A 15,164-nucleotide genomic window follows, 5' to 3' on the forward strand; every position below is an offset into this window, starting at 1 on the left:
ATTATACATTTTTAATTAAACGTCTGCCAAAGCAGGATACGACTTAATAGAGTTGAAGTTTAAAATATTAGGTATTTTTATAATTATAACACTTAGCGTTTATAAGAATCCACTTTAAAAATTAGCCTATTTTCTTTCGGCGTAGCAGATGCTTCGATTGTCAAAGTTTTAGTGCTTTATAGTAGACTTTATAATAATACTTTATAAATATTTTGAAAAAAGCAATATAACCAATCATAGGAATCAAGCAGCTTCCTCCAATTTCAAATTTTTAAAAATTTATTTATTATATAAGTTTCTTTTTCAGTATATTTCTGTTGAGTACGTAATTACCTATGTTTGAAGGTTAATACGAATATTTGAAATATAGTAATAGTTATATATAACAATACAATAATAATAATAATAATATAATAGGTTAATTGAATATTTGAGAATAAAATATATGCTGTATGTACATGTACTGGTATTTGGTGGGGGGAACAAGTCCGCCAAGTGGGCCTAATGGTCCTTTTTGCCAACCCCTGTCGGCTACCTAAGTTGCTAGGCCTGTTTCTGTGCAAGCCTTGCCTGTTTTCCCCAGAATTTGAAGAAATGTAAGAGTTGAAAAATTGAAAAGTTGTGGACGTAAATTGATAAAAGTCGATATAGAACCAATTAGGTACCACCTCTTCGCCAAAAATTTCATCAAAATTGAATTAACAGTTTCACCGATTATTCATGAAATCTCGATTTGACTTCAGACATACATAGAACTTGTCACTTGATGTGCAAAACGTAATAGTCGAGGAAAATGTCGATTCTGAGGACATATTTATTTTGGATAGGAGTGCAAAATGTTTGTGTTTTTCTTTTTAATCTGGGGACATTTAATTCTTGCATAAAAACAAAGCTGTTTTCCTCCATTTCGGTAGTGAAAGATCAAAATTGAACATTGAAGCCACATTCTTTTATGCAACAGAAGTATGTCTTATTGTTATACTATTATTAGGATAATGACGGTATTTTGTTATTTTATTTATTTTTTTATGGAATTTAAACTTTATTTTATATTTAAGCAATGATTTGAATTAAGAGAAAATGTATAGAAAATTTATCTTTGATTTTTTTTTTCTCGTTGGATGTTGTTAGATCTATATTATTTTAAACTCTGTGGCTGCTCTATGTAATGACTAACACTAAATCATAATCCCAAAATTTAGTGGATTATTCCTCCCAAGATATGGACAGCTTGAGTGTTATCGTTCGTGATTGATAGCTATAAAGACGAAGACAAATTCAACAAGTCGAACTGTTGATAGGAGAACGGAATCGATGCCGAAACCTCATCCCCGCCATTAGACTCAATTACTCACTACTCACCTGTAGAGTTAGCTATAGCCACGTCCAATTAAATTGTCTCTTGATTAAATGTCAGCTCATCTGTATTTCTCGGCTCTGACACCGGCTCAGATATCTCTTGAATAGAGGTAGATAATTAAAATGGTAGTGAAATTATTTCAGCTATTTTAATTAATAAACAAAATGGTCTACGTTTCTGCTGATATGGCATTCTCAGGAACACAAATTTGGGTTTAATGAAATAACTGTTAAAAGTCCGTATGATCATAGCCAGCTTGAAACCCTTTTATAATAAAACCCCGTTCCTTATAATTTTGAGTCTATGGTTTGTATCTGAAATATACAATTGCAATTTTTATTCCTGAGGATGGCGTATTAGCCGAAACGTAGAATATTTTGTTTATTAATTAAAAATGATAAAATAATTTTGCCTTCAAATTTTTACAAATTTACCCTCATCTTAAATAAATTTCATACAAAATAGTACCTAAAAGCTATATTAGGTACTATTTTGTATGTACCTAATATAGCTTAAAAGCCAAACAAAAAAAAAATGTGGTCCACAAACTATTATTAGAAAACAAAAAAATTAAAAACGATGCTTAATATAGCCATATTTTGGGCATTTAATTACAAGACTTCAATTGTGGATTCTGTTTGTGTCTAGTTACAATAAAAGTTACATGCAAAAATTTTTCCATAAAATCAGAAGTTCTTGTGATTTCGGATTGCGAATGAGAAAAAAATCGGTTTTAATTGGTCCTAAAACGATTTTTTGAAGCTAAATTTTCTCGCGAAGAGTTACTTTATAATTTTATTATTGAGGAATGTGTGCGAATTTCAATCTCAAAACTGCTTTGACAGAAATATTTTTCCTTGCTTTCACCTTGAGTCGAGGGGAAGTGCCCATTCGGAAGCCGTAAAGTTATACGATTATAATCAATATCTAAGTGATTTATTAAGATTTTGATTTACAATCAGTTGTTTAAGTTCGAATTAGTTTTGCGTGCACACAGTTAGTAACTTGAAGTATTTTTTAATCAAACTGTTCACTTAGGTATTGTTTATATCGGAACCTGTTCGTGCTATACTTCAGGTATCCCGAGTGTATTTTAAGATTATAATAAATTGTTATGGAAAAAGAGGGGGGGGGGCTGAAAATTGTGAGACTTTTCTGGCAATAACATTCATATATATTTTTCTCTCAAGTTTCAAACTGTTAATCCCTGGAGGGGCAATAATGGTTAGTGAGTTAGTTCAGAAATCTTTATCTATAATAAGTATAAAAAACCACAAATTTAGGTGGTCTCATGGCTTATCTGCTGTGTGACGTCTTCGCCGCCGCAGTGACGTCTTCTAACTGCTTTCCGGTGCAGATTCAGCGGTTGGTGAAATGGTGAAAACCCTGTATCCTCGCCTGGTGTCTGAGAGACGTCTTTGTTCCTCCGTGGCTGGCCAGCGTGTCCTGGACTATGGCATGATGGTAGGGGCAGGCCAGGTCGTAGCTTGCATGCCACGATAGATAATTTGGGCGGCGTTTTCGGGGTCTTCCGGTGTCAGCGGCAAGGGAGGGCTTCAGAAAATGAGATACCCGACCTCGATTTTATGTAAATTCAAAATAACTGTAAAAATCGGATTACTTAAATCCAACGGGTATCATTCATTGTTCATATTGTACAACCTTACTACTTCTTTCATTGTTTTAACACTTTGCCGCCGCTCTCATTGTATTTCGTGGTAATAGAGTAGTAGAATAAACTTTCTATAACCATTTAAGCCCTTGAGTTATTAAAGGTTATTGACCTATTTTGATTTCTCAAGTTTTTTTTTTTGCAATTATTTCTTGAACATTATTAGACAAACATTTCTATGAGGTTTATTTCATGAATTTTATATTTTTTGCCACTGGACTTATTTGGAAAACTTATTTTTCTACTGATACACATCTTGAGTTAAGTGAACTATGTAGGCATTTGAAATGGTAAAAAATATTCAAATATAGATTTGTATAAAATTCTTGTTGCTTTATTTACATAATTTAAATTATCATTGTTAGCTTAATAATGCATTGAACGTGAAAGAAACTGGTGAAATTAATAAAGTTTTCAAGATTTTATTTCCCCGGAGATGCGGGGGCGTAGTAAGGATTCCTGGTTTTCTGAGATAAGGAATGCTCTTTAAGTAATGTTGGTTTTCCTCCTAAAGAGGCATGATAAATATCTTAAAGTGCATTGTCATTGTGAAAGTTAGCTCTTTGACAAATTGCTATTTTCATCGGCCCGCCTCCGCAATTCGCCAGGAGGGATAGCTGTAAGCGGAATGGTATTGATGTTTGTGTTTGGAGTCTGTTTCGGAACGTTACATATTCAGCAGGTATGTTCAAACTATTGTGCATGTTCAGAATGCTTGTGTTCCAACTCTCTGTATTGAATGGCGGTTGCTTGTTAGTATTACAGAGAACCACTTAAAGTGTTTTCCTCTCCCTTTCACACCATATTAATTTTTTTGTAGTGTTTAATCGTTCAGGAAGGCGGGACAAAATGAGTAAGCGACATTTCAAACAAGTGCAGAAATTAACAAAATCTTTGATAGGTTTTTAAATTATATTTTGTTATCAACTATTTAAACTACAATAATATGTTAAAAAAAAAAATGAAAACGAGCTACATTTAAGTCTTAAAAGTCCTGTTTTGTCCCGTATGTGGAGTAAAATGTGGAACCTACTTTAATTCTACTTTAAAACTTAACACATTGTCACAGGTTATGGTACTTTTTGTTAAGTATTTACTTGTTAGACCAAAAGTCCAAAATGACACGTTCAACATAAAAATAAACTTAAGGCGATATTTTTTCGCTTCAAAATATTTATTCTAGTTGGGATGTGGATCTTCCTTCACTCAAGTAGATATAATATGAGGAAATATTACCTTGAGCTAGAAATAAATAATAAAACGGGATGATTTTTTGCTAGTGTAGTATCCTGGACTAGTATCTGTATTATCTGTCCCAAATGTTAATTTTTGCAGTAATTTAATTAAAAACTTTTTTACTTTCCTTTTTTTAAGTTTTCATCAAATACAAAAACAATGTGCAATTCACCTAATAACTTTACTTTTATTCATTTATCTTTACGCAATATTAAGATTTGAAAAAAACATTGTTGTATTTTTCGATCAGATCTAGCGTAGAGAGGTTTGGCAAGCTGCTTATTCTTTTAGAATATTTTAATTTTTATGATTTAATTTATGTATAAAGTTTTAATCTAACCTTACACCGCCATGTGATAAAGAGGCACAAAATATGTTGATGATGTTCATAATCGTTAGTTGTTTTTATTTCTATTATATATGTATGATATAAAAACAGGATTGGAGAATATGTTGCTTATAAAGTACTTACTCTTGCTTTATAAATTAAGAAATCATATATCTAGCAGCCGTTGATGTAATAAAGGATTAAATAATTAATTTCGCTGTTTATATATAAATAACTTTGTTATTTAGTATTACGTTTTCTTCCTGGTCCAAGTTATTACGAAATCAGATGTAAGAGGGATCGAACCATTGCTAGAAAATTGACTCATGGGTCGTTAAAAGCGGTCATGGAGTATAAACTTGTCTAATTTCTGCGTTTGCTAGTTACGTTTTCTTTAAATTACTTATGTAATTGTGAAATAAAATGTTCTTACATTAGTGAGCATCATTGTATCTCATTAGTTCCAGATGTTATTGGATGGTATTGTCTTCATGGTATTTTTTTTATCTTTAGTTAAACAACAGTCGCTGTTTCATGAATTGAATCTTGGCTTGGCTAAATCTCAATTCGTGATTTACCAATATACTACGCTTTTAAACAAAAAAAAAGTTAATGAAAAACTATGAAAACTTCGATGGAGTTTTTGTTTTAATTCTGAGAAAATCAATATTAAAGTCTGTTTGAAATATAGATTAATATCTATTTTCAATGTATATTCTGAACTGAACCTGCCTAAATGGCAATCCTGCAATATTAATAGCTTATGTGATTGTTTCAACATACAAATGTATGGAACGTGCTGAAATATCAGTTTTTATTAGTATATGATTACTGAATTATACAGTATTTATTTTGAGAAATCTATATCTCAGGAACTATCTGTCTATTAGCACTCAAATGAGGCTTAAAGTGGTTTATGACGTTTATTTTCGTAGGAGTAGTAGTTTTCATGAAATTTGCTAAAATAAATTGATGTATGGTTGTTTTGACAAATTTTCATTTGCCAAATTTATAATGGCAGAGTCTGACAAAATAAAGGAAATTTAACTTACTACAAAGTAGTTTATGACATTTATCTTGGGAGGGGTAGTAGTTTTTATGATATTCACATACTAACATACATTTTTATGAAATGTTGGTTTTTAAAAGGCTATATCTCGAGAACTATTAGATGTAAATAGCTCTATTAGGCCTAATATTTCAGTAAATTTACTGTTCTTTAAATAATGTTCTTTTAGATTTTCTAGTGTTGTTAGTTTTTAAGATATAGAGCTCCGAATCAAAAACTAATGTTTTTTTTAAAGGTTCTGAAACAGCCGCCATTTTTCATTCCCCACCTATACTTGACAGACTCATCAGTTTTGACTAGTAATTATACATAGTTTTCATTAAAGTATCCAAAAATTGGGGTGAGATTGTTTTCCTTTTTTTCCCGGCTCTTGTACTATGTGATGCGATTCGGCCTCAAGAGGCAGTAGCTTTTTTTTTTTCCTTTTCTGGAAGTTGTTATTATTTAGCTACTAAAACAGATATTGGCAGCAGGTTTGGTATAATGATCATCATAATATAATAATATAGTACTGAATTATTGTGAATTATTTTTTTTTAAGTTACAAGTTAAATTTATTTTAGATAGTGATCGGGTGTTGAAAAGAAGTAATTGGAAAACAGGTTGTTAGGGCTTGATCCAGTGGCTGGTGGTAGGTTGTGAAGTTTAGGGTCGTTAATGGCACTGAACTAACTTCGGAAAGGAATTGAATTGAACTGTCGGGAGTTTTCCTTTTTTCCCCTCTTTCTGAGCTTAACTGGCCTTTAGAAAGGTGGTGAGACACGCTCAGACCGCGGTTGAACAAGAAGTAAAGGTGTCAAAAGGAAATGACAGGAAGACAGTTGCTACTGCGTTAATAGAACCACGCCCTCCTTTCGAATTTCTGAAGCTAACCTCACGCATGACCTCACTACCTGTAGCTTATCTTTGAGACCTCTGAATAAGCCAGTCAGCTTTTCAGGGTAGGGAATGGGGATGATCCATCTTAGAGTAAATTAGGATCAGCTCTTTGTCCCTAGTCATTCTTCCGTATGTTTCATAAATAACATATTTCTGAATCGCATAAATATACAATGTAATATTTGGAAAGTAGTCAATTAAAACCTCAATGTCCATTAGGATAATATAGCAGTTACGAAGTTCTCATTGCTTACGATCAAATTGCTTCAGAGCTCTGCAGTAAACAGTCCAATAAAATATTTCCCCTTATAACGTTAATTTCCGGTTATTATCCTTACAGAACGTTTAATGTGGCTTAAATTATGACTTTCAGTGATGTTTATTATTGTCATACTTTAGCATTTACAGATAAGGATTTAATATTCATTTGTTATTACTTGCTAACTTGTTGATGGTTAACTTAAAATCTTTATCATTTTGTGTTTAACGTTGCCCTTCTAATGTAGGTACATTTTGTCTGATATCACTCTTATCCATCTTACAATTTTTTTTTTAATATATTTTATTTCACAATTGCAATAGGTGCAATATAGCATTAAAATAAGGGTTTGGGATTACCCTTAGACAAAACTATTTTAATAAGCCTTTTTACTCGTTTATATAAGTAGATACACAAAGGGGAAAAACAAAACAAAATATTTTATAAATAATGGGGTAGATAGTCTGTGCACTTTTATGGCAATGGAAAGCTGTTAGTTGTCTTTGAGAGTAATTTCCTATTTTAGTCATTTGCGGGTTTAAAGATCTGGCGAAGTAATCAGCTAATTTGAAGATCTTTTATTCTCATTTTTTTTTTTTTTTTGGAATAGTATATAACCCTCAATTTGTTTTTAAATCTGACATTGCGAACTATCTATTATATTAATTCATTAATTTACTTAATTATTATTTTTTAAATTTCGATTAGCTTAAAACAATCAAATATTTTTTTTTATTTATTGACAACTGTATTTACATAAGAATACTTACTGTAAATTTTATGCAAGTTATTATATGATGATACTTGTACCTAGATAAACTATCTATTGGTAGCGTGCTAATAATATTTCTACATTGGAGGGTCTCGAGGCCATCTTATTTTATGCGCGTCGGAGGATTGTCAGGCATGAAAGAGGAAGCAAGTTTGGACATATTGGGTTTGGGTGGTTATAGAGAGTTCGTCTGCTTCGGTCTAGATCGGTTACACATGGAACATTAAGGTCTTTAGTATAATCATTTAGGAAGACATATGTAAAAATTCATTAATTGTTAAAAATTATCTCGTTAAAACGTCAGATTTTATGGAATGTATTTATATAATATGGGATATATCTGTACCGTTGTGTATACTGATGAAATATCATGTTTGTCAGCAGCCGCCTAAATCTCTCCATCTCAATATTGTTTGTCCGTGGGCTGATATTATGTTTTTGTCTTTTCTATGTTTGCCCTTCTATATTAGATTTTCTTTAAGGAGTTGCTTTCTCTTGTATGTTGTTATTGGCCTGGGGTTTCTTGAATTTTGCCTATTTTTTTTTCTTTCCTTACTTTTTTTTCTTCTTTCATAAATTTCCAGTGACAAACTGGTTAAGTGCCGTCCAGAAGTGAAATAAGTTTTTGTAGAGATTATTTTTCGATAGAATTCGTTGAAATTTTATTAAAAATATTTAATATTAATGTTCTTTCTAGTTTGTAAAATAAAGATTACAGAGCTTATCTTCTGTGTGAAAAACTTATTGTGTTTTCAACTGCTTAAGTTCATTAATGTTCCTTAAAATAAAAAAAAAAAAAAAATCAAAGTTTGTTTCTTGTATTTTACCTATTTTTTTTCTTCTTTCATAAATTTTTAAGCAGTATTGGAAAATGAGTTAACCCGTTAAAAAAACTTTTTTTTTTCAACAGAATGTGAAATAAGTTTTTTAACAGATTGTTTTTCGTTTCTAAGTATACTAAAATAAATTGGATTGTTTTTCGTTTCTAAGTATACTAAAATAAATTGCAGCACACTCAAAATCAATAGAAATCTGCTTACAATGATAAGAAGAGTGGAATTTTCTAGTTTTGCAGCCCAAGAAAGCGTTGAGACTACTAACAGCTGAAGATATAACCAGTTTTGATGTAGTTCGAATCAAATGAAGAAGAATAGCAATTTATGCGGCAGTTGATGCGATGGATAGCTATATAGTATATTCAAAGTTTTAAAATTATAATTAAAATTAAATGTTTTAACAAAACTTACGTTTTATTATTTGTTTAACTTAATATCACGTGATTCCTAAAAAAAAAGAAAGAAAAAAACATTAATTTTATCGTTCTAGTGTTAGATTTAACTTTTATATGGAATACAGTTACTACCTCCCATTTAAGTAAATTTATTTGAAAAAAATATATAAAAATCCTTTCGGTTAAATCCTTGCTGTATGGTGGATAAACTGAGCTGTTAGATAAATTAATGGTGTTAGGTCTGGTCAAGTGGGTTGGTGTCTTAACGAGGTTCCGTTTATTATCTTTTTGTATGATGAAAATCATTATTAAAGCTTCATGCTATGTGTGAAAAATCAATCTTTTGTCTAGAAAAAGCGTGGGAGAGAAAAAAAGCAATTTAAAATCTTTTCTTTTAATCTTCCGAAAATACTATTGTGGGATAAGGGTAACTGCTAGCAACATGTGTGTGTTATTAGATCTGAGTAGGGTCATATATATGACGCCATTGGCCCCACTTGGGAGGCTTAAAAAGCGAAGGCTCGCTCTGATGAGCGGACCCATTTGTGGAAATTCATCTTCTACGGTCCTTAGTAAATATAGCATGGTTTTGGATTATGTTCTATCATTTTTCATATTATATTTAGATTACTGTGCTGTAATATAAATAATACGTTACAAATAATGTTAATTTCCATTTTCGCTTACAAAACTACAATATTTACAAATTATTTGAAATTCATATATATAGGATTCTTTCTCTCTCTTGATCACGCTCTTCCTGATTTCCCTAAATTAATCTTTTCTTCATTTAGATTGTTAAAGCCATATTTTATAATTAATTTGTGTTTTGTTGTAAATAGTATTTAGTTTGTATTAGTGTTTAATTTAATTACATTTATTTTTATTATTTAAATTGGAATTTAGTTATTTGGGATGAAAAATATGTATTTATATTTGTGTGTTATAACTAAGTAACAGAGACAGTTGCTAAGGGTTAATAACCGTTGCTAAGAGTCGCCTAGCAACAGGCCGACTATCTTCGTTTTTAAATCAGTTTCGGCTAATTAGTGGCTATGAGTACACTATTTTATGTATAAATATTAATTTTGTAAATTAGTTTCTTTTGTTTTTATCATTCATTTACCTTATTTTGTATTATTTGAAAGGCCTTTTTATTTTACTTTGTTCATTGTTTTATTATAACTCTTTTATTTATTTTATGTTTAAGTTTTATAAATTTTTGATTAACCGAATAAATGTTTATGTCCGAACCAGTTTGTTTTTGTTCTTTTAAAGCTTTCCAACAAAAAGACTTAGTCAATTTGAGGTGGCTTTAACATAGATAATAAAATTAATAATTAATTAATAGAAATTGTTTTTCTGCTATAATAATAATAAAAAATAAAATAAAAATAGTTTACCAATATCCAACGTTATTTCTTCAATAATTGTAATTTCTATTAAATCATGTGAATGTTTTAGGAAATCTTACAGCTAAACTTCCCCTGGGATCGTAATTACCTATATTTCCAATTTATTGTCGTTTGAGAATAAAATAAAGTTTAGAAAACAAGCGACGAGCTCTTTTTCAAAGATAAGTTTGTGTAGAAAATTCGTTTTTGTTACAGGTAAGCGAAAGTAATTGCTGAAATTTTATAAAATTTATGCGATACTACATTTCGAAATTTGGACCAAATTGGAAGTGCCGTTTCGAAATATAGATATGCAGAGGGTAATAAGTGTACGCTTGCGTTAACGGAAGTTAATACAACTGAACCTAATACAATTTATATAGATTCGAACAATACCTCAAAGTTTCATTAAAATCAGATTAAAGGTTCAATTATGTTTGTTCCTTGATACCTGAAATGTAAAATAAGATGGAACATTTTCAATTTTGAGACCATAATTTTTTAGTTTTTTATTTTTCTGCATTAATTTCCTGTCTACTGTACTTGGTAGTGAGAAAGTAAAATATTAAAAATTGAAAAATCGGCTCAAGGTAATTCATGAAATATTATGGAATGCGACATTTCATATATAAAGAAAAATTCGGTTACAATTGCAAAAAAAAAAACTTTACAAATTTTTTATGCAGTACATCAAATTAATATTTTATTATTTATATTCGTAATTTAATCCCAACAAAAATTTCAGATATACATTGACTCTGTAAAAATAAAAAAAATTGACAGAGACTCACCATGTATTTATGTATAGTCCTTATACTGTAGTGATTGAAATAAAAAAAAAAAATGAACATTTACGTGTTATTTTAGGTCACAGAATATTGTTCTATATAGCCTACTTTATCCATAATCCTAAATTAATAATCGATGTTTTTGTAAAGTTAATTTAGTGCAAAGTTTTTATATTTGCCCATTATTGCGATGGAGAACTCGTTTTCACTAAATATCATAATTAATCTATTTTTTTAATTTAGGCCGCATATAGTGTACAAGTGTATGTCGACTCTTCGGTTTGACAGGGTAAAGTTATAAGTGTCCCATAGATAAGGAAATTGCTAAAGAGAACGGTGGGGTGGTTGGAACCAGAAGACATAAAGTTGGAATTTAATTTCGTAGTTCCAGAGTGACTCCGAAATCTTTAAGAGCTTCTAGTTTGAAGTGCCTTCGTTCCATTTTTTTTTATTTTTTCGCCTAGGTTTGCTACATTCTACGTGTCCGGGTATGTTGCCTTGTTTATCCGAACTACTTTACTACCATAGTCTCTATGCTTTTTGGGCTCCAAGATTTTAAATTTTATTTAAATGACCGGTAAATTTTATTTCATGACACAAAAAATCAGATAGAATCTTTTCGATAATACTATTATAGAATTAATAATAGACGATAATACTATTATAATAATTTTTTTTCCTAATAATTTTGTATTATTTTTTTTTTGTGTACCAAGCTTGGTTGATCAAGGTTAAATATATTGTTGTTAATTTATCTTAATACCTTGGATTTTAAGCTGCACTGAAATGGCTTGAAGGCTGTTTTGCGGCTTAAAGTCTTAAACGGTCCAAATCGATTAATTAGCTTTCTTTAATTAGTTACCAACGCCCGATTATACCTGTTGTGAATCAATATAATTTTAGGTTATAATTTAATATTTTTTTTTAGAGTTTAAGCTCTTAATAGTTTCGTTTAACTTGGAAGGAACGTAGTTAAGGTGATGTTCAGATGGGTTTCATGCCGAGTCCAAAATCTTAATAAATGTTTTTCTATAAATTTTACAATAAATGTTACAAAATAGTTTTAATTTTAAAACTAGGGCATAATTGTTATAAAGAAATTATTGTTACAAAATTTCCTTCATAAAAATTATTAAATAAATGTTAAATAAAAATTGTTCTTTAAAAACATATAATAAAATTTTTATTTTTTAAAACAAATAAAAATAAAAGTTGTTAGGTTAATTTATTTTACTACAATAAAAGTTGATTTGGAATTGAAACTCTTTAGGAATAAAAATTAATGCTTTTGAAGTCATGCTTATCATCAGTAGAACAATATATATTTATATGTGTGTATTTAACTTAGGTTTAGGATGGAATAATCAATACCTTGAGAAAATTATTACCTTATATTTATAACGTTTTTTATATTTTGTGTATTATCAAAAGTCGGGCATATAACTTAGGTTAGGGGTTGCTGTTTCCCGACCCGTGAAATAAAGCGTCCATGCGTGCCTGATGTGGTCTAATACCCTTTTATCGATACCATCCCTTGCCTTATGATTTGTAATCTTTTTAATAATTCTCTTTTATACCCTACTTATCCCAAATGCGTATTACAAAAACTTTGGGATTAACAGCTTGTTAAATTTCTATTTACAGTTATTAATAAGCTTTACCTTTCCTTATGAAGTAAAATTACTTTAAATAATTCTAAAAAATAAATTTAAATGAGGAAATAAAGGATTATAGATTACTTGTACTTAATTGTCACTATTATTATATTTTTTTAAAGAATTTATTCAGTAATGTCCCTTTAAAATATTTTTCAGTAAAGGCTCCTTTAATGGGTCAATGTACATTACATCTTGATTGGTCAAGTTATTTATGTTAGTGAGGAATCTTTTGTGGTTCGGGTAGATATAAAACGATATTCCTATCTTAAAGCTACTCGAAAGATATGAATATTTCTAGTTTTATATTTTCTCCTAACTAGCATTGCCCAACTTTGTTGGTCAACTTGGTTTGTCTTCAACCAACTAAGTTTGGCATCGTCGTTGCTCAACCAAGTTATACTGTGTATGGGTCTCTTCAGACTTGGTTACTGGGCTGTCTGAAATTGAAGTTTATTTGTTTCAAAATTAATTGGATCTCTTTTCCTAATGAGTAATGTTATAATAAGTTCAAGGGAGCGAAGAGGTCACCTTAGCAGCCTCGCAACTGCAGTGGCAACGGTTCGACACTGGCCTGGGAGGGTTCACATTTATTTATTTCCAACCCCATAAAATTAAAAATGGACTCCCCTCTCCACTCTGGTTAGAATAAGTTGGTTTCCCACATCTTAGAAAGCTATAGAGTATTGTAATACAAAAAAGTGTCATTTAATTTTTAACGTACTCAGCGGATTGTCTATCAATACGTGAGTGGTATCTGTTCTTCAATATGTTGAAATAAAGATGAAATGTATTCCGATCTTGCTAATACTGGTCCGTTTTATATGATATTTGGTTTACAAGGTTAAGTAAGAAAAAATTTTAAATAGTAAATATATACAATTCTCACATTTACCAAATATAATATGAAAAATATATGCATATACATGACTTCCTTTTTTTAAATTTGTCCTTTGAGGCTGTGTATTTAATATTATAAAATAAAATTGCATAATTAAGCCGGCTTAATAAGACCTGTTTTATGCTAATTAATATAAAGCTGTGGTAATTCGAAAATGAATATTCATGACAGTAAAACTCACAACTTAATCTGTTTTAATTACAGGGGGCTCCCTCTGGAATTATTCTACGGCTTAATTTTCGGCACGTTGTCATCCTTGTTACCTTTTTCTGGTAATATTTCTGCCTCATTATTAATGTGTTTAATTCCCTATAATAGTAATTAAAATGTTCAAAATCGTAATCCAAATCGGACTACCTCTACGTCCGCCTTCATTGGAATTTACATTTAGGCATTAATGGTTATTACATATTGACATTAATAGAGTATATATGAGGCCTTTATTTTTATTTGGCGTAACTTCATTTAAAAAATAAATAAATACTAATATTTTAAAATCATTAAGATGTTTTAGCAAGAAAATTTGCTGTTAACGAAATTATTTTGAAAGGACTTGCGCCCCATTGCCTATTGGATATGGAAAATATGCTAAACATCACAATATCACAAATTTCATATATTCATAAATTTACTTACGCCATTTTCAAAATAAACAGCTGATATGGTAGACACCAATTGCTATTATTAGTAAAGTAATACTTCGTGATTTTAAGGAACAGATAAATTTTTAGTCAATAAATTCAAACCCTAAAGATTTCATAGAATTAAGCAATTTTTTGTTGTTGTTTGTTTAAAGAGATTTGTTCACTCGACATTAAATAAACAGTTATTTGTTTGGTACTAAAATATTTATGGTTTTTGTAAAATTCATTTTTATACTATACAGCTATTATTATTCTCAGCAATAAGAATAGTATTTAAGTATTAAAAATATTAATGATTTATATAGGATGATTTAAAAAAAATCAAAACTTTTAATTAAATATGATAAATTAGAGAATATAATGAGTGTATTGAAAGAATCCTGATTTATTTAACTATAAATCACCAGATGACATTAATTTCAAAATTAATTAGATTTATAATTGAAATTTAGTGGAGGGTTATTGAATTGAAATTAATATATTGCATGTGACATGAGTTATTAATTATTACATGTTAATAATCTCGAATATGAAGAGGAGTTGTGCCGCTGTAATAATTTGACCTGGATATGTTCAGTTGAATATTGTTTGCTAACGGTATTGCTTTTCAGTTAGTTTGTGTAGGTTTATTAAATTTGTTTCTGAATTTCAAATTCGCTTCCTTCCTTGTAAAGGTATCAGATTCACCTAAGTTGGCCCAGCAAGTTGAGCAGACGACATGTAGGCTGTGTCCATTGCACGGACTTGGTCCAAAGCAGATGGGTTGTTAATCAGATCCAATTTAATTTCCCGCTCTACGGACTCTATAGATTAGTCCGTCGGATAGCTCTGATCGGAAATTAACTGAGTGCCCATCATTCCAAGCCTCAAAGTGGAATTAGAGGGGAGATTTATGATATCCCGGAAAAGAGGAATTTGTTGTAATTATTTAGAAATGATATGCCGAGTGATAATGATTCAAGTTATAATGATAATG

General features: G+C 30.1%; 1 protein-coding gene across 4 annotated transcripts in view; it reads left to right on the top strand.

Moving 5' to 3' along the window:
- The window catches only part of LOC106691639 (UDP-N-acetylglucosamine--peptide N-acetylglucosaminyltransferase 110 kDa subunit), a 93,815-nt gene that overhangs the window by 54,520 nt on the left and 24,131 nt on the right, over window positions 1–15,164 (top strand). For 2 of the 4 annotated variants that reach the window (XM_067048052.1, XM_067048049.1), the window contains one exon: window positions 8,586–8,697. The exons of 1 other annotated variant lie outside the window; for it this stretch is intronic. In XM_067048052.1, the coding sequence (XP_066904153.1) occupies window positions 8,586–8,682 (97 nt within the window). In that variant the 3' untranslated portion in view covers window positions 8,683–8,697. Of the gene's footprint in view, window positions 1–8,585; window positions 8,698–15,164 lie in introns of those variants that run through there. One more of the 4 variants, XM_067048051.1, reaches the window with a different exon arrangement.

The sequence above is a fragment of the Halyomorpha halys genome, unplaced genomic scaffold, assembly GCF_000696795.3.
Source record: "Halyomorpha halys isolate HHAL.00 unplaced genomic scaffold, Hhal_1.1 Scaffold2589.1, whole genome shotgun sequence".
Lineage (NCBI taxonomy): Eukaryota > Metazoa > Arthropoda > Insecta > Hemiptera > Pentatomidae > Halyomorpha > Halyomorpha halys.